The 27,655-nt window shown below is 56.6% G+C and overlaps 1 protein-coding gene across 10 annotated transcripts; it reads right to left on the minus strand.

The window, feature by feature from the left end:
- VWCE (von Willebrand factor C and EGF domains) lies at positions 1-27,475 on the minus strand. Of its 10 annotated transcripts, none has more exons than XM_016134182.2 (20): positions 24,952-27,475; positions 22,419-22,513; positions 22,227-22,316; positions 21,764-21,895; positions 19,440-19,556; positions 17,083-17,199; positions 16,063-16,191; positions 14,901-15,343; positions 14,729-14,822; positions 13,411-13,493; positions 11,892-11,979; positions 10,578-10,663; positions 9,192-9,309; positions 8,587-8,672; positions 7,071-7,167; positions 5,901-5,983; positions 4,674-4,764; positions 4,508-4,590; positions 4,060-4,150; positions 1-986 (listed from the first exon to the last, which is right to left on the minus strand). In XM_016134182.2, exons 1-20 carry the CDS (start codon positions 25,059-25,061, stop codon positions 385-387), a joined length of 2,835 nt encoding a protein of 944 aa, XP_015989668.2. In that variant the 5' UTR covers positions 25,062-27,475; the 3' UTR covers positions 1-384. The 10 variants fall into 10 exon arrangements, 9 of the variants coding, with proteins under 9 accessions (XP_015989668.2, XP_015989667.2, XP_015989666.2 ...); XM_016134181.2 differs by having other exon boundaries at positions 13,348-13,493; positions 24,952-25,086; XM_016134180.2 differs by lacking the exon at positions 24,952-27,475 and having other exon boundaries at positions 22,419-24,004.
- Between the last annotated feature and the right edge of the window lie 180 nt (positions 27,476-27,655).

The following is a 27,655-nucleotide window of genomic DNA, read 5'->3' on the forward strand; positions in this document are numbered from 1 at the left end:
AAGACTGAGACAGCCTTTAATCGGGAAACCTCAGGTGTGAGGACAGTGCGGGCTGGGGGCGCAATCCCAGTGGAAGCCCAGGCCCTCTCCGGCCCTCCTCCTCCAGAGTGGGGAGCTCAGCAGCCCAACCTTCCTCAAAAGACCAGAGGCCACGCTGCCCAGGGAGGATGCTGCCCAAGAGGAGGCACGTGCTTGATTCCCACGGCACAATCCTGGGAACGAGGCCACGCCAGGCCTGGGGGTCTTCCGTCCAGCCGGGAGCCCTGCAGGGCTGCGCCCCGTTGCCCCCGGAGCCTCTCTGCACACGCTCAGGGCCCCAGGCAGCGTCCTCTGCCCAGCGTCTCTCAGGCACGGCTTCCTCTGTCCAGAGTCATGGAGGCCCGCTTACCCAGTAGACTCCTCCTCGCTCGAGGTTCCTGTCGTGGGCTGCTGGGGACTAGGGTTGGCGGTGGCCTCAAGGGTTGCAGAGAGTCTGGACGTGGTGTGGGAGAGTCTGCGAGGCCTGAGGAGGGTGACCGGGGTCTCTGAGGGGCTAGGGCCCGTCGTGGACAGGGCGGAAGTGTCAGTCAGGATGGTAGCAGGCAGAGAAGCCTCTCTGGACACCGTGTAGTTCCCAGACGCTGAGAACGAAGGCTCTGGAGTAACGGGGGGTGGCCCAGGAGCCCCGGGAGAGGCTGGAGGTAGAGTGAAGGTTCCCAGAGAAACTGGTGGCCCTGGTGAGGGTCGAGGAGACTGGGAGGCCCCAGGCCCCACAGGGGGTGAGGGTGAGGCCTGGGCCCCTGAGGGGCTCATGGGTGTAGTCTGCATGTAAGACACGTTGGTCCTTAAGAGGAGCTGGAGGGTGTGGAGCGCTGGTCTCTGAGGCGATGCTGCAGGGGGGCCCGGGCAGGAGCTACAGCTGACGGGGGCCTCCGTGGCTCTGCGGGGGTTCCGTGCCGCGTCCCCGTCTCCATGAGCGGAGTGCCCTCGTCTTCCGTCCAGGGAATCTAGAGCAAGGTGAGGCAAACGAGAAGCGCAGTGACCCTCCCCCATGGCTGAGGCAGCTCCAGGACAAGCCGCACTGGGGACAGATGCTCAAACTCAGCCCTCCGAAGGTCCTCGAAGACCTGGTGAGGACCAGCGGGCTCCCGCCTCCAGGGAGAGCAGACCCAAACAACATGCCTGGAGGGAGGCCCTGCTAGGCAGTGGCCGTGTGACGTCGTGCGGGGCACACGACAACCCCGGGCCTCCATTTCCTCGTCTGTAAGATGGACCTAAGGATACGGGGTGCACAGGAAGTCTCCGCCTAAACCCGAATGTAAATTACGGACTTTGAGTGACCGCCCGGGGCTCGAGATAGGTTCCTCAAGGGCAACAAACGTGCCACCTGCCGCGGGACGCTGACGGTGGGGAGGCTGCGCATGCGGGGAGGCGGGGCGTACCACAGCGCCGTGTGCCTCCCGCCTGATTCTGCTCGGACTCCAAAACGGCTCTGAAAACATAAAGTCGATGGCAAAAAAAAAAACAAAAAAAAACATCTCTTTTTAAAGTCTCAGCCTGGATCCCGCACATCATAAGGGCTGAACGCATAGGAGCAGAAGAAGTCAAGGAAGGAAGAGTGTTGGAGAAGGGCCCGATCGGGGAGGAGGCGGGTGTCGTCAAACGCATCAAAACGCTGGACCGACTATACTTTAAAAAGCATCGAAGGGCAGTCCCACAACTCTGTGAACGTACCCGAACCCACCGAATTGGATACCTGGAGTGTGTGAATTGTATAGCAGGTGAACCCCGTCTCGAGAAAGTTGTTACCGTTTTTAATTATCAAAAAACAAAACAAAACAAAACAAAAAAATCTCTAACTCATAGTCTATTTCAATAAACAGTGGTTTCTCCTTAAAAGGAGTTCTCGTTAGGTAGAGGCAACGTGGAGAACCAAGCTGAGGCCGCGTGTCCCAGCGGAAGGAGCTGGTTCCGTGCCTCGCTTCTTTGGGCCTCAGTTTCCTCATCTGGAGGCAGGAGAGCAGAATGGGAAGGAGCAGAGGGTAAGGTTCAGGGAGACTTGGTCCTGAGTTTAACACCACCAAGTACACAAAGCCTTAAGACAGACACTAATCTTCTCTGAGCCTTTTCATCTGCAAAACGGAGCTAATAGTAACAACGGCCATTCTCGAATATTCCCTGGAGCATTTAAATGAGATCATGCAGGTAGAATGCTCCATACAGTGCCTGGCACCTTAGCTAATGATTAGTCTCTAGACTGCAGGGAGAATAATATCTATTGGCTTACAGAGGCGTTAGTTGGTGGTGGCTAAACCAAAGAAGAATCTAGAAAGCACTTGATTCCTTTCACGTAATGGCTGTATGGACTCAGGATGTCTCCAGCCCCCCGGTCCTCACAGCAGCTCTTTATCCACGGATATGAAGAACTGCCCTAAATATAGGACATCCACCTCAAAACTCCAAAGGCATAGAAAGATATTTTATACACAAGGAAATCCAGGCTGCAAATCAGTGGAAGAATTCACCGTCTCCCTGAAAGTTCTAAAAAAACACACACACACACACACAAAAGAGCCGCATGTAAGGGACTCGATGGACACGCTAAATTAGAAAAATTAAATTCAAAACATACAGGGTAGAGTTGGTGGGCATATGGAAAACGGGCCACCGTCCCCAGGAGTGTTCTCTTTCTCCAGGATCCCATCTGGCAATGCGCTGTGGTCACGTACCAGTTACCACACCGTTCCGACGCTCCGTGACCAAATTACTCCAGCTATTAACCCCGAAGTCCAAACGCAGCTAACAGAATTAAAGAAAAAGTTGTCTGACCAAAGATTTTTCACAGTAGGTCCATTATGGAGAGAATGAAAGAGAAAGAAAGAAACCACCTAAATGTCAACCAAAAAGGCGGGGGGTGGGGTGGGGTAAGCAAACCAGAATATTTGGGAGCCTTTTAAATGACCAGCTGTGGGCCACATCAATACTCTGAAACCACGTGCTACAGCAGGCTGTCTGGGTCCTGTTTACACCGCGAAATAATCCACGTGGACGAACGGTAACGATGGAGGAAGACGAACTGATGAGGTTAATCTGTAGGAGTCGAGGCAGAGTCGGAGCTGACACATTGCCTTGGGGCTCGAATCCTGGGGCGACCGCCAACTGGCCGTGTGGCCTCGAGCATGTCACTTCACTTCTCTCTGCCTCGGCTTCCCCACCTGTACCGATCGCAAAGGGATGCTGTGAAAAAGGGAACGAAAGAGCCATGCGATGTTCCCTGACACAAAACGCACGCTCCATACGGCGTTAGCGATTGCTCTTCGGCAAAGTTGATGCTAAATTCTAATTAGGAAGGAAGGGAGGGAGGGAGGGAGGAAGGAAGGAAAGGAAAGGAAGGAAGGAAGGAAGGGAGGGAGGGAGGGAGGGAGGAGGAGGGAGGGAAGGGAGGGAGGGGAAAGGAAGGAAAGGAAGGAAGGAAGGAAAGAAGGAAAGGAAGGAAGGAAGGAAGGAAGGAAGGAAGGAAGGAAGGAAGGAAGGAAGGAAGGAAGGAAGGAGGAAGGAAGGAAGGAAGGAAGGGAGGAAGGAGGAGGAAGGAGGGAAGGAAGGAAGGAAGGAGGAAGGAAGGAAGGAAGGAAGGAAGGAAGGAAGGAAGGAAGGAAAGAAAGAGAGAGAGAGAGAGAGAGAGAAGGAAGGAGGAAGGAAGGAAGGAAGGAAGGAAGGAAGGAAGGAAAGAAGGAAAGAAGGAAAGAAAGCACGCAAGCAAGCAAGCAAGCAAGCAAACAGAGGAAGAGATTAAGGAAGAAGAAAATGGAGAAGAAAAAGGCACAGTAAACGAACAAGCCTGCCGCACGGCACGGCACGGTGTGGCAGGAGCATGGAGGGGGGTCAGTATGCCGAGGCACGGGCTTGCGCTCCGTGCGCTGGTTGCGTGACCTGGAGCACGCCATGCTCCCTCTCTGAGCCTGGGCTTCTCAGGCTGAAGCACGGAGAGGTGAAGTGATGAGCTCAAGGTCACACGGCCCTTTACGACTTCTACGTTTCTGGGAAGAAGAGCAAAGTGGCAGAAACTCCAGGCCCACTTACCTGGGCAGGAGGAGCAGCAGTCCCCAGGCGGCACGGAGGGGTCCGAGCAGGCCCGCTGGCAGGGGACCTTCTCACAGCTCACCTCTCCCAGCTGGGGAAGAAGGGTACACGTGAGGATGCCCAGAGCACCTCGCCCGCCCACAGCAGCTCCCCCAAGGGCCTCATGCACCAGCCGCGGGACCCACAGAAAGATCCAGAGACGGGCTGCGGTGCTTGGCCCTCACCTGAACAACAGGCGAAGCCACACGCAGCAAGGCTGCCTTAAGGAAACCACAAAGAGGGAGGACGCCATCAGGGCCGAAGGTATTCTGGCCGGTAATTAAAGTCGAAAACCAGCAGGAGGACACGGGGCTCACGCGTTGGCTCAGGGGCTCCGAGTTTTGCACAGGGACAAGACGCAAGCAGCAGCCCCTGGCCTGGCAGCTCCCCGTTCCAAGGTCCGGCTCACCTGGCACGTGCACTGGGTACAGGGCTCATGGTCCAAGGCGAACACCTGGCCATTCATCACCTTCCTTCCCTCATAGTTGCAGTCTGCAGGGGCAGAGGAGACAAGGGCCCGTGAGTGCCGAGGCCCACCCAGGGGCCTCGGACGTGGGGCAGCTGGCCACACTCACCTCGGCACACCGGGCAGCACTCCCCGTCGGGGTGGAAGGGGTAGGTGCAGGTGATGGGGCAGTCCACAGGTGAGCAGGCCACTGAGCCCAGCTGCAGGACACAGAAAACGCACAAGGCCCTTCGTTCCGGGCAGCTGACAGAACACTCAGGTCACACAGCCACTGAGTGCCCACCAGAACCACCAAGGCTGGTGGAGAGGTCCGTGGTAGGGGCAGATAAGAGTCTGTCTTCCCAGCAGAACACAAGCCCCACGAGGCCAAGGCCCCGGCCTTGTCTCCAGAGTTCATCTACCAACAGGTACCTGTCAAACAAATCTATGAAATTCCTAAAAAAGGCAAGCACCAAAACCCGAGGAGAAGGAAGGACCCGGAAGCCGAAGCCCCCCAAAACATGTGGCTGTGAATGACCAGGGCCACCGAGAGGCCAGAGGTGTTCACCCCGAGTTTCTCGACCTCTCTGCAGACCCTGGCCCTTCTCACACTGTGTCTGCGCTCACCGCCAGCAAAGACGTTCCACCGGCTTTGAACATTCTCGGCGAGACGAGCCCTCGTGAGTTATTTTTGGGGTCGTTTTTTCATTTTCCAAATACGAGCTGACAAGACTCTATCGAACACGCTTTTCAGGCTGAGAGGCAGTACGGTGTAGGGGTACAGTGTGCTTCCTGGGGCGCAGGTCCAGAGCGGGGCACGTGGCGCCCGGCACGTCAACTGGCTAGCTGTGGCCTCTTCAGCAAATGACTTTGTCTCACTGCGCCTCGGTTTCCCCACCCAGCAGATGAAGCGATGGCAGTGCCTGCCTCCTGGGACTCTCCCCAGGACTGAGTTTATGCACGTGTAGGGCGGAGGGCAAGGCTGGCACATGACCGGGGCTGGGCAATGTGAGCGCATGAAAGATTTGGGTGCAGAGTCTGGGCCCGGATCCCTCACCTACAGTACACACTCAGCGAGAACCCCTGGGCCACACTTCATACTGTGAGGCCCGGCCCCCGCCCCCAAGACCCTCCCTGGTCATCAGAAGCAGAGGACTTTAGCCAGGCAGAGTGAAAAACAGTTCTCTGGCCCTGGGTAAAGATTCACCCTGGGCAGGGCTGGAGGGAGCCCACTGTCACCATGACCCAGAAGTGACCTTTCTCTTGGAGGTCTCTGGACTTTGCCTCCAGGGTTCAGGAGCTGGTGGCAGTCCCTGGGGAGTTTCCGCAGACAGGGGTCAGATCTGGGTGGCCGTACCAGGCAGATGCAGCTCAGACACGGGTCCAGCAAAGATGGGAAGGTCTGGTTGTTGTGGAAGACTCTGCCTGTGTAGGTGCAGCCTGCCAGAGAGACGCAGGGTGAGCGCCCGCCGCGAGTGGGGGGCAGTCACCAGGCTCTGGCCAGGGTGAAGGTCCCAGGCTTATCTGGGTAGCAAAGGTCAGGCCAAATGCCTCCCCGGGCAGTTGCCCCAGGGGTTGGGGAAGGGACAGAACACGTGTCTGGACTGGAGGCTGATTTTTTGTGCAGGATTCACCAGGGGGGTCAGGGTGTCTTCACTTCGGGGTTGCCCGCTCCCCCGCCCCCCGCCCTCAGGGCTGAGCGTATCCTCCTCTACCCCTCACCAGGTGGGATCAGGACAGAGGGACCGAGAGACGGGTGCCTGGGTGCCTGGCGCCGTGCCATCCTCTCTGCTCCTCCCCACTCAGGAAAACCCCAAACCCCACCTTCTAGAACGTTCCCCCGTACCTCTCCCCTCTCTGCTTCCCAATACCCACAGAGGCCCAATCTGTGCTGCTACCCTGATGAAATTTATTATATATATACTATTAAGTATAAAAAAGCAGGTGAGGTGACAGCAGGACAATATTTTAGAAGAAAAAAATACATAATATGTATCTATTACATGTTACATGTAGATATGTATTACAGATACATTATATATAGACGTAGATACATAACAAAAAGGCACTAGAAAGACAAAATCATGAGGGTAAATGTGGTAATGAGGACTCTTTTTAATTTCTTTTTTATTTTTGCTTTCTGTATGTTCTAAATGTGCCACAATAGAGGGGAAAAGGTAAAAATTACTATAAAAGAATAAAGTATCGCTTCTACTTTCTCTCACTGTTCTCTGTTTCACAGGCAGGGCCTCCTTCTTGGTCACCTCACCCAGGCTGCAAGCTCTGCACATCTATCTGCACATCTCCTTCCAGCTCCCAGACAGGGCCTGCGGCGGGCAAAGCGCTTTGCGTCTCTGAGCCTCAGTTTCCTCATCTCTAAAATGGGCACGCCCCGGGGTGGGTGTGCAGGTGACCCGGGATGAAGCCTGTGTGACGTTTCTCACGGAGGGGCCCGGGGCAGGGTGAGTCCGGATGCGACAGCGCCAGGCGGGTGCTCTGCAGCCCCCCAGCAGGGGTGGGGAATTACCTGCTGAGCAGTCGGGGCAGCACTGTCCAGGGATCCGAATCGGGTGAGGGCAGGAGTCCACGCAGTCTGTCCTCTTGCAGCTCACTGAGCCATCTGCCTGAGAAAGGAGGAACTTCACCAAGACCCCACCTACGATACTGGCCCCTCCCTCCACTCTCCCAGAGTCCCCCCAAAAAGGGTGATGCTGCAAACTGGCCGAGGCTTGCCCTAAGAGGCGCCAGGATGCAGCGGGCAGTGGCAGGGCCCGGCCAAAGAGGACCAGCTACTTGGGGAGTGGGCGTGAGCCTTCCAGAAGGCCCCCGTATCCACGGGGAGGGTAGGTGATTACTGGGGTTCCATCTCCCCGGCTTCCTCTTCCTCTCCAGCGGCAGCCAAGGCTGCAGCAACACCCCACCCAAATTCTGCTTTCAGGGTTTCCCTGGAACCCCAGCTCACCCCAAACCTATGGAGTAGAACAAAAATTCTATTTTTATAGAAAACTATTCCACCCGAAATGTCTATTTCAGGAGACATTAGCGTTATGTCTGCTCTCTCCTTTTTTCTAAGAATCTGAATGTTTATACAGCTTTTGTGTTACTTTATTTTTATATAACCTGAGTGTCCTAGATGAGTCATAAAGGAGAAAAAAGGCAGCACGTGTACTTTCGTCCCAACTCCAGTTCTGATGAAACATTTCCAACTTTTGTAAGGGTCTAAGGCTTTTAAACAAATGGCGCGGCAAAGGGATTTGAAGGCTGCGCTTGTCGCACGCTAATGCGCATGCGCGCACCACCCGACGGCGAGATGCAGATTCTGAGCTGGGGGGTCTGGGCGGCCTTCAGAGACTGCGTGTCTACCGGGCTCCAGGTGACGCTCACGACACCGCTGGTGCAGGGACCTCATTGTGACGCATATAAAATTCTGAGGAACTGAAACCTCTTTTAAAGTGGAAAGGAAGAGTCAACGTGGCCTTAAACAATGAACTGAAACACCTGTGTTTCTGGGTAAGTGGCTGTGTTTGCACGGCTGTCAACCTCAAGCACCCTTTCCTTATCCAGTTCCGATGCGATGAGGTCACATGATTCAGGTTAATGAAAGAAACACGGCAATTTCAAAGGCAAGGCCTGCACGACTGGCTGCCCCAGTTCCCTGTTATCTGTGTCGGGGGGATGGTGGGGGGGGGGGGTAACCTGCCATTAGGACTCCTACTTCCCTATGCCAGCAGCTCCCCATCCAAGGGCAACGCGCCACACGCCATCCGTAAGGCAGACCGCCGAGCCCCCCATCCTGAACACGCGCCCCACTGTCCTGAAAAGTCTGCCAAGGACAGAATAAACTGGGTCCCCACACTTTCTGTAGAAATGAAACTTGATAGCGTAGGAGCAAGGCTGAGGGCAGGCCCGAGGAGGCCCAGCTTCTGGAGGGGCCGGGGTGTCTGGCCCACGAGGACTCCAGTCAGAGTGGAGAGGAGGGGTGAAGGGGGCGGGGGGGGGGAGCGGCAGGGAGAGCAGCTGAAGGCGCGCAGGTTGTCATTCACCTGGCAGATGCATAACTCACAAGGATCACCGGGAGACCAGATCTGTCCAATCGGAAACTCAACCCCGTTGTCATCGAGAGAGCAGCCTGGCCAGGGGACAGTGAGGGAGAGAGGATGAGGGGGCCGAGGAAGGCCCCGAACGCCCACTGGACCTACGGCACCGAGGACGGACCCCTCTGCTCACGTACGCTGTGCGGACAGCTCCCGGCTGTACACTCAACCTGGGGCGGCCCACGGCTACCTGTCTAGCTCCCTCATTTAGTGGGTTTTCCCTCCAAACATGGACCTGGTACACACAGACACACTCGCACAAATACATGCACCTATAAACACATATTCACACACGGAGAAACCATTACACACAGACATACATACGCTGATCTACACAGACACATACACAAATACACAAACACACGCTGGCACACGATTACACAACTACGCGCTCGCAGATAACCGCTCACACGCAGACACACTTACAGACACACACTAACTCACACACTCAAGCTCATTCCAACAGTCTCAGTGGGTGCAGCTCAGCCTCCCTCCTGGAGGCACCCCGGCCCGGGCGGGGTGCAGCCCGGGGGGGCAGGGCTGGGGCCCCTCACCTGTCGTGGGCGTGGGCTCCCGGCAGGTGAAGCAGCACTGTCCAGGGCCCAGCCACCACTCCTCACGGGGGCAGTCCAGTTCTGGACATGGAGTGAAGGAACATTCTACTTCCCCATTCTGGAAGAAAGCCAAGGGTCACGAGCCAGTGCGGGCAGCTCCCAAGCCTCGGGCCATCTGAGGGCTCCCAAAGAGGAGGCTGGCAGCTGCCATCACCCCCCTAAAAGCGACAAAGAAATCGCCAGGGGTCAGGACAGGGAGGAAGGGCGAGTCCTTCACTGGGGGCTGGGGTGAGGCCGAGGGGGGCGGTGGTCCTGGGAATGTGCCAGCTGTTCGTCTGGAGGGCCCCCCCACGGCCCCAGCTGCAGCTGCCAGTGTCTCTTGCCCTCACTTCTGCCACACGGCTTCTGGGCAGGATCCCGGCTCTGGCTGCAATCTACTGTCACGATGCAGCCAGAGGACTTTCCCACACGCCAACCTCATCGCATGGCTCCATCACTTAAAACTCTTCCCCAGCTCTGCCGAGTCGCAAACCGTCAGCCCGGCTGGCAAAGCCTTCTGCAGAAGACTGAGTCTGCCCCCCACCACCACCACCCCTAAAGTAATGCCCTTGGCCAAAGGGAGCCATATCTTCCAGGGGCCTGGATGGTTCCTTCACCCTCCGACGCCCTGGGGAGCAAGGGAGTGCACTCGGCTGAGATGCTGGAGGTGTAAGCGCCCAGCTCCCGGGGTATCAGCCCGAGCCCCATCTTCACCATGCTCCTTGCCCCTCTCCTGCTCCCCTCACCGGTTCTCCTGAGAGCGCTCGCTCATTACACAAGAATCCCGCCTCGGGCGCTGCTCCTCTGAAGCCAACCCAAGTGCCATCCCCGCCTGCAGCCTCGGCTCGTGCCTGACTCAAGTCCATCACGTGTTCTGTCCTGCACCCTATGCTTTCTCTTGCCTCCCGTCCTCCGCTCACACGGTGCCCGCTGCCGGGCGCGCTTGCCTCAGCTCCTTACCTGATTAGTGCTGGTCATCTTTTAGGCATCCCTCCCTTCGAGAAGGTGTCCTTGACGTCTGCAAGTCTAGCTAGGAGCCCTGGTCACCTGTCCATCACCCACCCAGGCTTTGGGGTCCCTGACAGAGGGGACTGGCGCTGTCTTGTGCTTAGCTGCGTCCCCAGCTCTCAGCATTGCTCCAGGCACACAGTAGGTGCTCTATAAATCGCATTGCTAAAGGAGGAACTTCAAGGAGCCTATGGGAAGGCTTTGGTGGCTGCGGGTCCCTTAGTCTCTTTGCTACTTCAGTCTCCCTTTTGCCACACGGCAGCCCCCCTTACCCACAGCCAAGGCATCTTAGGACAGTCTTTTACCCTCTCCCCATCACCCACCAATTCAGCTCCCTACCTGGCAGACACAGGTGGTACATTCGTCACCACCGCCACTGAACACAGCCCCATCTGCATACCACCGGCCATGGAAAAAGCATCTCACTGCAGAGAGAAACGGGAGAAGCAGCTCAAGGTCTTTGAGGGAGGGCAGCTGAAGGAAAAGGGGAAGACATGGGTGGGGGGAGCCTAGAGATGCTCGCACACGCTTATGACACTCCACAGCACGGCCCATGCTCACTTCTCCCCTCTGAACCCCTGACAAAAAATGTGCTATTGAAAACTGACGGAGAATGAATGCTGTCTGTGTAAAATAAGGTCCTTAACTAAAAAGGCAGGGGAAGCCCAGAATAACCGGAGAGGAAGAGAAAAGAAGAAATGAAAAAAGACTGACCCAGACACTTGAGACAGCTCTGGGAACCGTGCCACCCAGGGGGCGTGGCTGGGAGGGTTCGGCAAGAGCCTCTCATCTAGAGAGGCCTCACAGGTAAAGAAGAGGCTGGAAACCTGGCCCGGTGTTAGTTGGACTGCCCCGGGTTCAAACCCCAGCTGCACGCCTCAGTAGGGAGTCACTTTGGGCAGATGCTAAAGCTTGTTTAGGCTTCGTCTTCTCATCGGTACAAAGGTTTGATACCACTTCCTACCTCGTAGGGACTACAGTGCCCACTCGCAAAATTTTTAATGTAAAATAATATAACATTTAAAGTTAAGAAAAAAAAATTTTTTAAAGGACACCACCTTTGAAAGGTAGACCTGAGTTCAAGTCCTGCTCATACACTAACGGGTTGTGTGTCTTGAGGTCTTGGTTTCCTCATCTATAAAATGGGGCTGTGAACAGCACTCCCTCAGGGCCGTGTCTTACGGATGCGGTGAGATCAAGGGCTGGCAAGCGCCCCACACAGCGACAGCACGGAGCCAGCAGGGAATATCTGTGCCGGTGATGAGCTCATCCCAGGAAAGAAACTCACATTTTTAACAAAAGACCAGCTCATTCGTGGGGAAGGGGAGGCGCCCTCCCCTGCTCAAGACAGATCAATGCCAAGAGTGAACTTAAAACTCTTTCCTGCTTGAGTTAAAGGTGCTTCCCATGGCAGGGGACAGGTCAGGCCACGAGCCCAGTCTAGCACCTGAACCACTGCGCACATAGTAGGTCCTCAGTTAAAACAGGCACTTTGAAATGCTTCAGTTGATCTGAGTTTCTAAAGCAAAAATCAATCTCCACTCTCTTCTACTCATCTTGCCCCCCAAAACATACTCAAAAGACACCCCTCCCCCAAACACACAAAGAAGCTACATGCTCCAGCCTCTCCCCCGACCTCAGAGAGTCATTTACCTGGAACACAAGTACAGCAGTCTGGCTTTGGGGAGGTCGGACAGGGGCCAGGGGGACATTCTGGAGAGATGCAGGACACATTTCCAGCCTGAGGAGGGGAGAGAGGGGGGTGGGGGAGTGGGGAGGAGAGGAGAACTAGGCTCTGACGCCCTCAGGCCCATCGAGAACCAGCTCACTCCACCCATGTCACACCACACCTCCAGCCAGCACAAAAGCCTCTGAAAGAGAGCCTTCCAAGACATTTAAACGCCACTACGGTCACGACAAAAGCAGTTTGCAGGGACCCAGTCCTCAGCATTTATTATGGGGTGGTTTAAAACATCTCCCTTTCCAAGACGAGGGCTGGACCAGAGAGCAGGGTGCGCCTCGCCCGGCACAGCACCCCGTCCGGCAGCCTAGGGAAGCCATGGAAGGATGCGGACAGAGGCTACCCACTCCGCCAGGGACACCTTTCCTGTGCCTCGGAGTTTTGAACTAAGTGCCTATATTAGCTATTCAAAGAATCAAAGTTAAAACTAAATTTTAAAAATTTTTAAGTTAAGATAAAAACCAACCCCCGGCTTTGGAGCTAGCCAGACTTGAGTTCCGGTGTCTGCTCTTCCATTAGTGACTCGTGCGACTTTGGACAAAGGATGTCACCTCTCTGAGCCTCGGTCTCCCTATCAGTGAGGGGGCGCCGAGGGTTACGTGACATGAGATCACCCATGAGAGCGCTTGGCCACTGCGTGTGTGAGGCACCCAGTAAGACCTCAACAAAGAGTGGCAGGAGCTGTCTGCATGTCCCACCCCCACCTTTACATGGCAGCTTCCGTCATCACCGCCGCACCACGGGCTGCTTTGTAAGATGGTCACGGGGTGGCAGGGAGAGCCCTGGCTTTGGACGCGGACAGGCCGCGGCTCAGATCCCAGCTCTGCTCCCTCCCAGCCTCATTCTTTTCATCTGCAGAATCGGGACAGGAAGGCTGACCTTGAAGAGCTGGCTGCCAGGAGCCTCAGGTAAGGAAACAGGTGAAATGCACCAAAGACCATGCCTGGTACACACTGGGTGCTCATAATCGAATCCACGTGGCCACGTCTGGCAGTGTCCGGCACATAGTAGGTGCTTAATAACTATTCTTGAAGGAGTGAATTTGCCTAAAGCAAAATACTCTCAACAAGCTGAGTCTGGTAATGACCCTTCTCTCTCTCAAAGGTGGGTACCTTTATTGTGCCGGCAAATATTTTGCCTGGAGAGAAAAACAGCCGCCCTGGTGGGAAGTTTCCAAGGGACTTTTGTCCCCTCCCCTTGCTAGACAGATGAACCCTGTTTGCCTGTTGGCTCTTTTCTGCTCAGCAGACACCTCCCTGACTCCACAGACCTGCAGGTTTCACATTTTCCTCCCAGGCTTTTAAATTCGACAGGTTCCGACCAAAATCCACAACCTGAGAATGCTCTCCCTGCATTCAACGAGCTCACCTCTAACATCCCCAAAAGGTTAAGAAAACACCCGAGAGGCTTCGGAGATCCTGTGATGCTCACCAGGCAGACACAGACGGTGCAGTTCTCCGTAGGAAGGGAAAACACATCACCTTCAGCTCGTATGACGCCGCCGTGAAAGCAGCCTTTGAGAGACAAACAGAAGTTGGGTTGGGGGGGGGCGTCAGAACCCTTCAAAGCAGAGGAAGCTTGTGATCTCATTACTTTTCCAGGCATAATGAACCTGGCGCCTTCTCTTACTGGCAGGGGTCCCCCTGGAGTGACAGATCCAGATGCCCAGAACTGTGTGGTCCTAGGACCCCCTCCTAAGGACTACCAGGAGACGCCCGCACAGGTTGCCCTGGGCATGGTTCCATGCACGCCCGATAAACACAGAACTGGGTTGGTAGCGTGGCATTTTAGTCCCATCAGGCAGGAAAGGCAGCCAGGTTCAAAACCTGGCCTGCTCCTTCGGTTACCCGAATGGCCTTGGACATGTGACCCAAACTCTCTGGGACTCAGTTGTCTTTCCTGTGAAATGGAAATGCCCTGAAGGGGACTTGGGAAGGATCCACGACCGTGGATGTAAAGTATCCAGCATTTTACATTCAGAGCTCGGTGCTGACACAGTAAAAGGTCCCAATTATCATTCAGAAAATCAACAGGTGCATTTTCATTCTAACCCTTAGGAAGACTTTTTTACTGCTGCTCAAAGTGCAGCAACCTGGGCATCTCATCACTATGGAAACCCCGAAGCTTAGGCCCCTCTCCAGTCCCACTGACTGACAATCTGCATTTCCACAAGACCCCAGTGATGCCTGTGCACAGTGAGTTTTGAGGATCTGTTAACATGTGGGGTCTTTATCCTAACAGCAATGGGAGGCAAATGAAGAACTGTGAGCAGTTTGTAGGAGGGAATCGAAAAGGGGGCAGAATTTACAAAATGATTCCTCCTCTGGCTGCCGGAGGGGAACTGGCCAGGGGAAGGGGACTACAGAGTGGATTTGGAGAAACTCGCTAAATGAATAAATGAATGAATGAATGAATGAAGCTCAAAAGGGATCCCCAGAAGTTGAAAAGCTCTTCTTGAGGTATATTATAGCATAGACCAGAAGTTCTCGAACTGTGGTTCCCAGACCAGCAGCCAACAGTATCACCTGGGAACTTGTCAGAAATGCAAATTCTCAGGCCCTTCCCATACACACCAGCTAAATCAGAAGCTCTGGGGGCGGGGGTGGGGGCGGGGAGTGGGGAACCACCCCTCAGATGATTCAAAAGTACAGGAAGGTTGGAGAACAGCCTTTCAGCTGCAGAAGGGCTGGGGAAGGCCAGGGCTGGGACCGCACTGGGAATTCATGGCCTCCCCCGGACCGGCTCCCACCTGTGCACGATGGGCAGCATCCTCCGTCTCCAGAGGGAATCGGGTGGGAACAAGCAGTTTCACATGTCACCTTTTCACAGGTCACCTCCCCATCCTGGAAGAAGCAGGAGTTCCAATCACCACAAGGCCCCGGACACTAGAGCAGGGCAGCCCGAGGACTCCTCACACGCACCTCGCACCAGCACTGGGAACACCCCGGCTCTGTCCAGCGGCTCCCCAGCTCGTACATGGCTCCCAGGTGCCAGCAGGCAGAAGGCCCTGGTGCCGGCTGCGGGACTGTGGGGTCCGCGGGCAAGGAAGGGGTCACCGCTGCCTTCTCCTGGAGTGTTGAGGAGGGTTTGGTGGTCCCCAACAGGGGTGCTCGGGGCACTGGGGTGGCCGTCAGGGTGGGCAGCAGCCTCACTGGGGCGGAAGGGGAAGATGTGAGCAGTGCGGCGGTGGGCGACGGCCGGCGGGTGGTCCTGACTCTGGCTGGGGACCCCGGAGCCCCAGAAGGAGGGCTGTGTCCTGGGGAGAAGGCGGGCCGGCCCGCCTCCGGAAGGAGCAGCAGCGTCTTGGGCGGGTGCTGCAGGGGTTGCAGGATGGCAGATGGGGCGAGCACGGCCTTCGGGAAAGCTGAAACAGAAGCACAGGGGAGTCTGGAGGGAGGCGGCAGGGGCAGGACGCGAGACTGGCGGCCGGAACTCAGCACCGTCGCCACAGCCGCCGAACGTCTCTGGGCCAGTTTCTTCATCAACATAATGGATCTAATACCACCCGTGGTACCCCTAAACTACTGGGGGTGCGAAGACGATCACACAAGAAGATTGATGGGAAAGTACCAAATAAGCAGACTAGGTCACAAGTTGGGAGGGTGGCCCCTGACCCCCATGCATGCGTGGCTTCCCGGGAGAGGGTGCTGAGGTGCTCGGAGAACTCGCTACGGACTAGAGAGAGCGCCTTCGGTGTTGATACGACATTGTACGTGTTTACAGGCACGCTGGTACAGCACGACAGAACGACCTGACGCCACTGTACAAAGTGTCTATCCCTGGAAGGCCAAGTTGCTGGGACTCCTACGTCACGCGCTCCTCACTGTCTCTTTCCATTTGGGGGATAAACAGAAGGGCTAGGGAAACAGCGAAATGAAAAGGGGTTAAGAATGGATAAAAAAGTGGGAGGAGGAAGAGAGGAAGAAAGGAAAGCGTTGGGAAGATGACTCAAAAACAGGACAAGTAAGAGGGTCAGCCTCTGGTGGGTGTGGCCTGGTTCTAGGAGGGCGGGGCCTGGTTTGAGGGGCGGGGCCTGGCTCGAGGGGGCGGGGGCGGGAGGCAGAGGCGGAGTTAGACGCTCACCTTCACAGGACACACGGTCTGCTCGCAGCCTGAAGCCAGGTCGGCATGTGCACAGGAAGCTGCCCACAGTGTTATGGCAGGAATGGTGACAGACTCGCCTCTCCAGCGGCCTCCGGCATTCGTTTACATCTGCAGGAGAGCCTCCCTGCCGACAGCTGCCTTGTTGGGGGCTACCGAGCCTTTCTTCCATCATCCCTTAGCCAAAAAGGCTGGGGAGTCTCCTTGCCATGTTCTTACGGGGTCCATCCCTGCCCCAGGGTGCGGGATGTGACTTAGATGTCTGAGAGTGGGGTTAAAATCTATGCTAGTCTCGTTGTAAGATTCATACATCCAGTAGGCATCTAATGGATGCACCAGTGACTCATCTCCCAGCCCTGGGAAGCAACGATTAAGTGCTGGCTGGAGGGTTAAGCCCCACTGGGAATCTCATCTTCAAACCTTCCACCACCTCATGTGTTGGGTGTCAGATGGTGTGGCCCCCTCTGAAAAAAGAATCTCAAAAGTCACTGTACTGCTCAAGGCAGGCTTAGGACAAACACCAAACTCCACTGGAACAAAGACTTTTTTCAGGCCCATGGGACCCCACCTTCGAACCCATGAGCCAAGCTCGAGCCAAACGTGCCAATCCCTTTCTGGAAATTTCTGCTAATGGGCTGAGAAAACAGGGGTCTCCTTCTAAACCAGAGGAACCAAGACATAACGCGCTTTATTTACCAAGGGGAGCAAGGCGGCCAAGAAAATGGGTGACCAGAGAGGAATCCTTAGGGTGTATCTGGGAGAGGGGTGGAAGAGAAACAGAACAGGATGACAGTGGCATGTGGCCAGGAAAAGACAGGGTCTTCCGTGAGGAGCCATGCCAACCCCAGCAAAAGGCAGGCTCTGAGCAAGGGCTCAAGCGGGTACAGGTTCCAGGGGACCAGGAGGTCCAGACCATTGACCTTTCCCTGTCCCTGGGCTCGCCTGTCCATCCTCCTGATTGGCAGCCTGAGTGTGAAGACTACAGGGTCCTCCCGACCTTACCTACACAGGAGTGCTGGTTGCCATGGAGATGGAAGCCAGTTCTACAGGAACACCTGTAGCTGCCAATGCTGTTTTTACATCTCTGCTGACAGGGGGTCCCGAGGCATTCATCAGTGTCTGGGCGGAAGCAGGACAAGGCTGGAGCTCTTTCCCCACAGTCTTGGAAATATATGGCCCCCTTTTATCTCTCCTCCCCATCTCCTGTCCCACTTGGGGCCACTCCTCTCTTTCTCACTGTCCACAATCAGGGTAGCAGCTCCTAAGTCCTCCTCGGACCAGCCCACTCCCTCCACCCCCACTGCCGCACCCTAGCCTGGGCCACCTTTGTCTCTAGTCTGGGGAAGAGCAACAACCTCTTGCCCCTCACCGCTTCGACCTGCGCTCCTCCCGAGCCAGCCTCTACACCGCTCCCAGGACGTCTGAGCAAAGGGCACCTCTGATCGCCCCCCAGCCCCCCACGGCTCCCACAGGCACCAATGCTGCACCACAGTCCCCAAGCCCTGGACTGCCCTTCCCAACTCCTTCCTCGCCCCTCACCTTCACTCTGGCTTAAATTCGTGCCACTGCCCAAGCGTACCACGCTCTCGTGGGCCTCCCCGTCAGCCCACGTCCTCCTGTCTGCTTGAACTACCTTTCCCATCTCGTCTGACTGAAAAACTCCTACTAATACCTCAAAACTCAGCTCCTACAGCACCTCCTCTGACATAGCTGCCCCTTGCCGGAATGTGACATTGTGAAAAACTGAACGTTATCTGCATGTTCATCAGTAAGAGTCAGTGAACTACGGGATGTTTACTCTGCAGAATATCAGGCGGCAGTTAAAAGGAACGAGATGGATCTGTTGACCCCGGCGTTGAGAGAGCTTCCAGGTAGATCACCGAGGGAGGAAAAAGCAAGTACGGGAATGGCGAGGTTCAAATTCCAGCTCTAACATGATCTTGGGCAAGTTATTTCATTTCTTTAAGCCTCAGTGTTCCCACTGGGGCAATGGAAATAAACAAAACCAACTTCATAGGATAATTTTAAGGACGAAATGAGAAAATACATTCATAGCGTTTAGCACAGTGCCCAGACACGATGGTTCAGGACTGTGAGCTGCCCATCTCTTATCATCATCTCTGTCAAGTGCATGTGCGTGTGTGTGTGTGTGCACGTGTGTGTGTACATGTACTGGGAAGAGGCATGCTGGGCACCCAGCAGACTGATAACCAAATGCTATGAATGAGTTGTGACCCCCAAGTTTATATGTCGAAGCCCTAATTTCAACGTAATGGTGTTAGGAGGTGGGCCTTTGGGAGGTGATTAGGTTTAGATGAGTTCTGGATGGTGGGGCCCTCATGATGGGATTAGCACTCTTATTAGAAGAGACACTGGAGAGATTGTTCTCTCTGCCATGTGGGGACACAGCTAGAAAGTGGCCACGTGCAAGCCGGGAAGAGGGCCCTTACCAGGGACTGAACGGACTGGCACCTTGATCTTGGACTTCGAGCCTCCAGAACTGAGGATAAATTTGTTTAAGCCGCCCAGTCTGTGGCATTTTGTTACAGCAGCCTGGGCTGACTATGATACCGGGATTATTCTCTAGGGAAAGCAGAGTACAGGAGTGGGAGAGAGGGCCTGGAACTAGCGGCTTTTTGAAATTCATGAAAATTTCAAACACACAGAGAATAATATTGTAGTATCAAGTAGAACTTTTGCCTTAGCTGCCTTGTTTAAGAGAGAGTGTTTTCTTGCTTAACCTCTGTAAATAAGTCATCTTGAAAGAATGAGTCATTATTTTAAAAGATCTCTCCCATTTTGCTCACTTAGGAGGACAAACTCCTTCTCTCTGCTGGCCCCTACAGCACTCACGCCCTGTCCCAAGCTCTTTGTTTTGCTCCCCACCGCACTGCGGGCAGCCGGAGGCCAGTGTCTCCAAGGCCCAGCCCGGCCCAGTGGCCCAGCGCGTGGGGGCAGGTGGAACAAATGAACGCCCCAAGCATGCACGCCTCTCCCACAGCCCCGGGGCGTGCTGTGCTCACGGCCCCCTCCGCAGTGGCTTCCTCCCTCCAATTAGTCATCTCAAGCCCTGGACCCGGCTCTCCCCAGGGCCTCGCCTCACCCCCATCCCTCCACCCTGCAATGATGGCAGCAGCAGTTTCTAGAGAGCCTTGGTTCAGAGCCCGGACCCTAAGGTCAGAGCTGCCAGGATTCAAACCGAATGGCCTTGGGCAAGCCTGTTGCCCCACAGTCAAGCGGAGACGATCATGGGTCCACCTCAGAGGGCTGTGGTAAAGGTGAAATGGCCCACGCGGTCAATGTCAGAGCCCAGCAGGAGCAGTGACAGCGTCCGCGTGGCCCGGCCCTGAGCCGCTCACCTTGGCAGCTGTGGCGGTCAGCAGAGAGCTGCAAGCCGGGCCCGCACTCGCACACAAACCCGCCTTCCGTGTTCACGCAGTGGCCCTCGCAAGAGGAGCTCAAACATTCGTCGATATCTGGGAAGAGAGAAAACAGCCTTGTACCACCCTCGCTGAAAGTGGTCGGGGTGTAGGGGGAAAATCTACCCCACGGGGACCCCGCGCCCCTACCCCATCCTGAGAAGAAAGACCAGGCTCTGGGAAAGTCACCGGGCTGTGTGGGAAGCCCCAGAAAGAAGAGGCCGAGGGACCAGGGCCCCCCTCTTCGAGCCCCGCAGACCAGATGACAGAGAGGATGGCTGAGACAGAGGCCCTGCCGAGGACCCCACTCGCAGAGCAGAGCAGAGCAGAGGGGCGTGGGTAGGAAGGCTGATTAACCCCTTTGATGTTTCTTGAGTGCTACTTGTGTGCAGGGGACCTGAAGGGGGCTGTCGAAGACACAACTGTGACTAGGACATGACGCTGACTCTCCAGACGGTTGGAGGCTGATAACGTAGGAGCCACGACCCACGCCCATGAGGGGCCACACGTAGCTGGGTGATATGTGCCCTACCAGAGAACGCCCAGCCACGGCAGCGGCGGCGTGCTGGAGAGATGGGCCGGAGGACCAGGAGGCATCAGCAGCAGGGGCCCATCGAGGGGAGGGAGGTCTGGGGGGCTTCTGGGAACCATAGGGACCGCCCGGGGATGAGTCTGGCACAAGCGTCGGGGCAATGGGAGGCAGGGCTGGGCAGCTGGGGTAAGGCTCCAGTGTGGAGCTCCAAGGAGTCTCCAAAGCTTCTGCCCAGGAGGGGTGGCTGGATCCACATAGTGCTTCGGGGAGGTTCAGGCCTGAGGGGGTGAAGGGGCTGGGCGACGTCCCTTCCCACCCCCGCCTCCCCTTCCTCATCTGAGAACTGCTACTGCTCTGGAGGACCAACGGGACCAGGTCTGCCCACTCCAGTCTGCACCTGAGTCCCCCACCCCTAGGTCCCCCATGCCTGACGAGCACCTCCACTCTCCTTACTTGCTCTTCCCACAGGCAGCCCCTTCCGGACCTCTCCCACCGCCTCTACGAAGCCCACCCTGACTAACCCCACCCCACCCCCCGGGACCGCTGGTGGCCGTGGTCCGTGCCCCCTGCCCTGTGCTTGCTTTGACATAGTTCTCTGGCTTTTCCTTGGTCCAGTTTGCCTCTGTCACAAGAAGTGTGTGAGAAAAGTACTCCCCATGAAAGACAGGGGAGGGAGGACGGCTTCGATGAGCCCCAAGCACGAACGCTTTCGTGAGCTGTTGGACCCAATGGCTCCCCTCCTGGGAGTAATCAGAGATGCTGACCAGAAGCCCTTTACTGCAGCTTTACTGACAGTGGTGAAATGTTGCAGACAAGCTCTGAGGGGTAGCAGAGAACCAGGTACTGAAATTACAGTAGCCACAAACGCAACTGTTAAAAATTACGTTGTAAGGACTACTTCGTGCTCACAGTGTAAATTTGAGCGAGCAAACTCATGAACAAAAACTATAAAGTATAATCCCAATTTCATACAACATAAAGGTATGCATGCTTAACACACATAGGCACACAGGTGCGCACCCCCAAACATATGCGCCCAAGGAAAAAGGCAGAAAAAATAACTTCATTTTTGTAACCAGTACCTCCAGGTAGAGCCTTCAGGACCTGTCGGGTTGTTCCCCACCTTTCCACCCTTCTTTTACTCTCCAAAAGTTCCGAAACGAGTTATCTTTTGCTTTTGCATGCAAGGGACAAGACATGAGTTTTAAAACATCGAACTTCGAAGAGAGGGTTTCAGCTCTCCAGAATCATACGCAAGAAACCGGTCACAGTGGCCGCCTCCGAGGAACCCATCAACAGACCTACCCCGCGGGAATTTTTTAAATCGCGAACGAGTGACACTTTTACAAAGCGGTTCCCGAGTTTCGCTTTCCTCCTCGTTCACATGTCACTTTCCCAAGGGACTCTCCCGCGGTCACCTCTACTACCTCCAGCGCCACCTTGCACGTCAACAGTTCCGGTGTCGTCACGTGGCACCGTTATCGCCTCGCCCCACCCACATCCCCCCGCCCGCCCCCAGCTCAGTTCCTGGCCCAGAAGAGGTGCTCTGTACGGATCTGTGAAACAGCAGAGGAGACGTACCCCTCGGGTCGGCCTGCCTCCCTGCCCTCTCTCAAACCGCAGGGCTGGCCCGGGCTCTGCTGTTCATCGCTCTGCAGACCACCCTGGCAGGACAGGAACGGGGCACGAGTCCCCCCGCCCGCCGCTCCCCCACTGCTCCCAGGTCTCTCACCTGTACACCTGATGCCGACGGCTGTCTCTGTCATCGAGAAGCCCACGGGGCACACTCGGGCCACCTCCCGACAGCCACCGTGGTTACAGGCGAGGTCACAGCCGTACTCCCCACAGGGGGGGCCATGGGCTTCTGAAACAGGCAGCGGGCGTGTGAGCATGCACCACGCCTAAGTCGCGGCCGGCGGTCCTCACTGGGGCGCCTCCTGAATTCTGTGAGGAAGGTGCTTCTGGAGGCAAACGGGCCTGAGTGTCACTCCATCTCTGCCACTTACTAGCTGAGTCACCCTGGGCGGGCCACTAACTTCTTTACCTCAGTTTCCTCACCTATAAAATGAGAATGGGAATGTCTGCCTAACGGGGTTGGATGTATGAAGACGGTACGCTGGGACACACGTGCCTGGCGCATGACAATCTCCGTGTTAGCAGAGTTCTTCCCATCAGCCATTGCCCACCCCAGTTACCTGGGCAGGTGGCCCCTTGCTCTCCATCCTGGCAGGAACAGATGTTGGGAGCGATACAGATGCCGCTCCCGCAGCCAAACGAGCAGAGGGCTGAGAGGAGAAATGCAGTGAGGGGGTGGGGGCTGGGGCCCCCTCAGACCAGCCCGGGGAATGAGCACCCTGCTGGGGAGGACGTCTGGGACAGGCACTTACGCAGGGTGCAGTGCCCGCTGCCCATGGAGGGCGCCCAGCCAGGGCAGCAGCCACTCCCGAACCCCGACAGGCAGACGTGCGGGCCCAGCCGGCGTCTGCAAGAGAGGAGAGAGCGCTTTCCACAATCTGATTGGTTTACAGAGCAGTGCGAGCCTCCCAGCCAGTCAGGAAGTCGGTCAACAAACGGTTTTTTGAGACCCTCTGGAGGGGCAATGGGCAGTTTCCGAAGGAAAACGACCTCGACAGCTTCTCCTGAAAGCAGGACAAACATAAAGACGCCAGTGTCCTACGGATACCTGCCACATGAACACAGAGCAAAGAGTGGCCAGGAGAGAGGGGCTGGGGCCCCAGCGCTGAGGAGGAAACAGGGCAGTGGGTGAGGAGCCCCAGGGATGGCTGCCTCAGGGCCTTTGCACCTGCAGTTCCCACTCTCAGGAAAGTTCTTCCTCAGATACTCACCTCGCTCGTTCTGTCCTTTTACCCAGGTCTCCCTGCTCACGTCACCTCTCAGAGAAGCCCCTCCTGCCCACCCTCACCTGGCTTTATTCTTCATAACATCCGCTTCCTCAGACACTACTTATTAATTTGTTGATTTGTTCATTGTCCCTCTCCGCTACCACTCCTTGAGGAAAAGAGTTTCCTCTTTTTCGTTCACCTCCGCACCAAGAGCAACGCCTCACACATAGTAGGTGCTCAATAAATGGCTGTTGAGGGAAAAACTGAGGCGGGACACCGGCAGAAGAGGAAGGGGGGGTGGCAGCCCCAGAGGGGCTGGACAGACATCATTTCCCGGGTGACATCTCTGGGGTGAGGGTGGTTATGCCAGTGAGCAAGCCACTTCCTCACCTTCAGGGACTCTGGGTAGACAAAGAACCAGGTGATAACAACGCCCTGTGACAATTTGCCACAACGGAACTGGCTGGGAAGCCCCGAAGAGGGTCAGGGGAGGCTTCCTGGAAGGACGGCATCTAGGCCGAGGCAGAGGAGAGGCAAGGGGCAGCGGGTAAGAGCGCAGGAGGGAGGAGGTGCTCCAGGCGGAGGGAGCACAGGGCACAGGCCCGGAGGGCGACAGAGACTGTGACTGGAACTGGTTCTGTGATGGGCTGGGCAGAGGGTGATGCAGTCCAGCTTGGTTTCACTGGGAAGCCTGGTGCAAGAGAATAGGGAGGAGAAGCCCCGCCCCCACCTGTGCTCCAGAGGCTGACCGAGGAATGCCGGGCAGGCAGTCCTGGGAAACCCACGATGTGCCAGACACAGTAGTAGAGCTGGGGGACGTGGGTGGACAGGACAGACCCACGCCACTCCTGGGGAGAATAATCCCTGCGAAAGGTGGCAAGCAGTCTGAAAAGGGAAGCTCAGGGCGCAGGGTCGTACAGAAACGTCTGCAGGAAACAGACCCTGGTGTCCCCAAAGGGCCTGTCCGCTCTCTGAAGTCTCACAGAAAAAGAGGGGGCCAGGGTGGGGGGCGGAGGATGGAATTGGCAGTGATGTCTCAGCCACTTCCCTCGCAGGAGCGATTTCGGCACCGGCAGCCTGAGAAGGAGGAGCCGGCAGCTCCGGCTCCTCAGACCAGGCTCTGAAAGGGCCTGGCAGGCCACCCAAGTGGCAGATGTTAAGATGCCCTGGAGCCTGGCAGAGACACACCTTCAGGTGGGCCGGGGCCAAGCGCCCCACGGAGCCTCCTAGGGGTGGCCCCGACCGGGAGACAGGTGGCGGGAAGGCTCTGGAACCCCGCGGCGCTGGCCGGCTTGGAGCAGGAACCGGCGGCGGCGGCGGCGGCGCAGCACACGTGCGAGCCGCAAGCCTGGGGGGGCCGCCCCCTGCGCGCCTCGCGAGGTGGTGGCCGTGGGCCAGGCCTCCGGCTGACACCGTGCTCCCTCGCTCAGAGCATCACGCACGCACGCGCTCGGCCCGTGGCCGCCGGGGCCTCCGCCAGGAGGCGACCCGAGAGGAGGGCGGCAGGGAAAGAGCAAAGGGACGAACGCCCCCGCCCCGCCCTCGGTGGGGGTGGGGTGCGCACCGGCGGAAGCCGAAACATCACCCGAGACCCCAGCAGGTCCAAGGTCCACGGGGTGCGCGTAGCCTAGGCACGGAAAAAGCCCCCTGCCCCGAACGGGCCGGCGCCGCAGGGGGCCAGGGCCTGCCAAGGCACAGCCGCTGGCACGTTCGCCAGGGAAGCCCGCCAGTCTGGAGACCAGGTGGCACGTCCCGGGCTCCCCTCGCCCCAGGTCCCCGCTCCAGGGCACTGAGACGGGCTCGCTCACCGCCTGGATTGCCATGCCCCTGGGGACCCGGCCAGGGAGGGCAGCCCCCCCCCCCCCCGAGAAGGGCGCAGAACCGGCAACCGTGCAGAGGCGCACGCTGCTGTCTCTTTGTCTGGACGGACCCCCGGGCTGCGCCCGCGCGCGGACAGAGCCCCAGTGCGGAGCCCGGGTGCGCGGCTGCCAGTGGCTGCGGGCGCCCCTCCGCGCCTCCCCGCTCCGCGCGGGGAGTGCCGCCGCAGCGGGGCAGGGGAAGGGTGCGGGGCGCTTACCTCTCGGTTGCAAAGTGCCCGGGCGGCTTCCTCCCGGTGTAGCCGCGGGCCAGGACCCCGAGCAGCAGGAGCACAACGCAGGCGGCCCGGAGGAGCAGTCCGGCCCACATGACCGGCGGCGGCGCGTCCCCCCGGCTCGCTGGTCTCCGGCGAGGCGCGCGGGGGAGGGGGCTGCCGGCCCTCGCCCCTCCTCCTGGCGCCACGGGGAGCGAACCAGCGAGCCCCGAGCTGGCACGCGGAGCCGAGCAGGGGGGCTGCGGACGCCGAGAGGAGGGGCAGGGGGCCGCGAGGGGACGCAGCACAGGGCTGGGGGGTCTCCGGTACCTAAAAGCAAGACACAAAAGGCAGCGCTGCCCGCCCGCGGGTGGCCGTGGAGCCCAGGTCAGGGTCAAAGATCAGGGACCCCTGGGGGCGGGGTTTCGCCCTCGGCCCACACCCCTTGCCTGGGTTTGGGAGTAGGCTCCCGGAGAAGTCCTGTGGGCGTCAGACTGAGGCCCAGGGAGGAAAGAGACTTCGGGAACAAGGCTGGTGCTGAAGGCGCGCGCCCAGGGAGTTGCTGGTCTCGGTGGAGCCCAAGGTGCCCGTATCATCAGAAGACGGGAAACGTGGAAATCCATGCCCAGGACTCTGGGTCCTTTCACTGCTGGACAGTTTTAGGCCGGCGTCCACCCTGCCAGCAGGTCTGCACCCTACCCCTGAATGTGCCAGTCAGTGGGTCCACCTGCTCCCCAGGCAGGAATTACTAAGCCATCGTGAACCCACAGTCTCCTCTTTGCTCCTTTCTGCAGCTGCCCCAGGCCACAGCCAGAGAGGCAGGCAGGGACACAGGGACCCGGGAGCTCGTGGTGGATGGTCAGAATCATTCAGCTGGGAGAAAGCTGTGAGGATGACCAGAAAGCTGAAATTCTCCCTTCTGCTCCGTTGGGTTATCTTCCCCACCATCAGGACCCAATCAGTCAAGATTTGCTTAAATACTTCCAGGCATAAGGAACTCACTACCTCTCAGAAGGGAGACCAATTCCGTTTTGAATAATTACATTTGTTAGAAAGCAGTTTTACTTCCCACCTAAATAACCCCAGTTCGTTTGGTCCCGCCTCTGCAGCTGCCGTCCCGCTGGCTACCTCAGCCTGTCACTGAGGTCCTTAGCATTGGTGGCCACAAATGAACATGGTGCGCCAACAGTGGCCTGGACTCTTGCTTCCTTTGTTCCAGACACCGTACTCTCGTTAGCGTGGCCTAACATATTGCTTGGCTTTGGGGGTAATGCCATGTCGCTGCTAGTTCATAACAGTTTACAGGAAAGGAAAACCTCAGGTGTTTTTGTTATGTTTTTACATTGTTGCTTATTAAACACAAGCTAAGCTGATGTCCCTGCCTGAAACCTGTGTGGTTGTTTGTGCGGATGTTCAAATGTAGGCTGGTTATGTCACCTGGTTAGCTTTGGTCCATCTTCTAAGCTCAGCAACAAATTCTCAGCAAGTAGGTTGCCAAAATATTCCATATTCTACGCTGAATGCGGCTTCCATATTTCTGTCCATTCTGAGTCCTGAGGAGCCTCGGAATCTTAGGCCGTCTTTCCTTTTTATCTCAAACATCGGAAGGTGTACTCTCTCCCTCTCCTGCCCACCTGGCATCCCTCCCTGCTACCTCGCTGTCCGGTCACGAATCTAGCCCTGAGTTATTCAGTAGGGATCAACGTAAAGCCCTCCCTTCACCTGAGCCCACAAAATCTATCACCCTTATCACTCCTACCTAGACCACCACTCAATGTCAAATAGATGCTCCTTCTCCCCAGCCCCAGAAGCTACCCACAGATTGTCATTTACTCAGGACATGTTTCCTTTTATACACCTGTCACACCTCATGCCAGCCCCTCCCACACTCCCGCACACCTCTGAGCTCTACTGCTTCATCTGGCCTCACCCCTCCGCCCTCCATGGCAGCCCTGAACCCGGCAGGGTCTGCTCCATATTGGTCAGTGAATAGCTGGGATGCAACTTAGTGCTTAAACAAAATCCTCATCCACCCTCAGGAGGAGCTCAGGGGTTTTAAGACATTGTAAATTCCTGAGTGTTTCGAAACAACTTTGTAAACAGCCCCTGACATTTCTTTCATTTCCCAGTTTCTTTGACCTTATGGCGATCGTCTTGCTCTTATCAACACTGTGCTTCTTTAGTTTGCTTTTCACTGTTTTATCTTATCCTTTGGTTTGAACTGAGGCTCAAAGTTTGGACCCTGAGAGTCTCGGTCATCTTCAAAGACTAGTTTGGGCACATCCTTTAGCAACAGTTCTTCAGCAATTCCTCCCCGCTTCTGTGGCTTGTGGCTCGAATAACAAAAGGGACCCTCCACCGAGGGGGAGGATCCAAGTTGTTGTTGGCTGAAGAAAGGCGGCCTCTGGCTTGTGACCCTTCCAAACGGTCATATGATGAGTCAGAGTTTCTATTATTCTCCCAAAGGTCCATTCGTGAGGAGGCCTGGAGGAAGGCGAGCTCATCAGCACTTACACGGGAAGAAGCTCTTCCAGCTGGCTGTAGCAAAGGCCCACAGGCAACCTTTCACCCCTGGAGTGGTGATTAATGGTTTTTACGGGGGAGGTGGGGATGGGAGTGTGGCAGCAGAATGTCAGTTTCCAAAAGACTGCTGGATTTCAATCCTGAATGAATATACCCAAGATTGTAGGAAACAAAAACTCTAAGGACT

This window comes from Rousettus aegyptiacus, unplaced genomic scaffold (assembly GCF_014176215.1).
Source record: "Rousettus aegyptiacus isolate mRouAeg1 unplaced genomic scaffold, mRouAeg1.p scaffold_m13_p_5, whole genome shotgun sequence".
Lineage (NCBI taxonomy): Eukaryota > Metazoa > Chordata > Mammalia > Chiroptera > Pteropodidae > Rousettus > Rousettus aegyptiacus.

Coding starts and splice junctions, on each gene's coding strand:
- VWCE (XM_016134178.2), bottom strand. CDS start 22,689: ATGTTTGTCCTGCTTTCAGGAGAAGCTGTCGAGGTCGTTTTCCTTCGG. Junction 22,317..22,418: donor CAGCGGGCACTGCACCCTGC/GTAAGTGCCTGT, acceptor TTCTCCTCTCAG/CCCTCTGCTCGTTTGGCTGC. Junction 10,664..11,891: donor CTGCTGTACTTGTGTTCCAG/GTAAATGACTCT, acceptor TTCTCTCTGCAG/TGAGATGCTTTTTCCATGGC.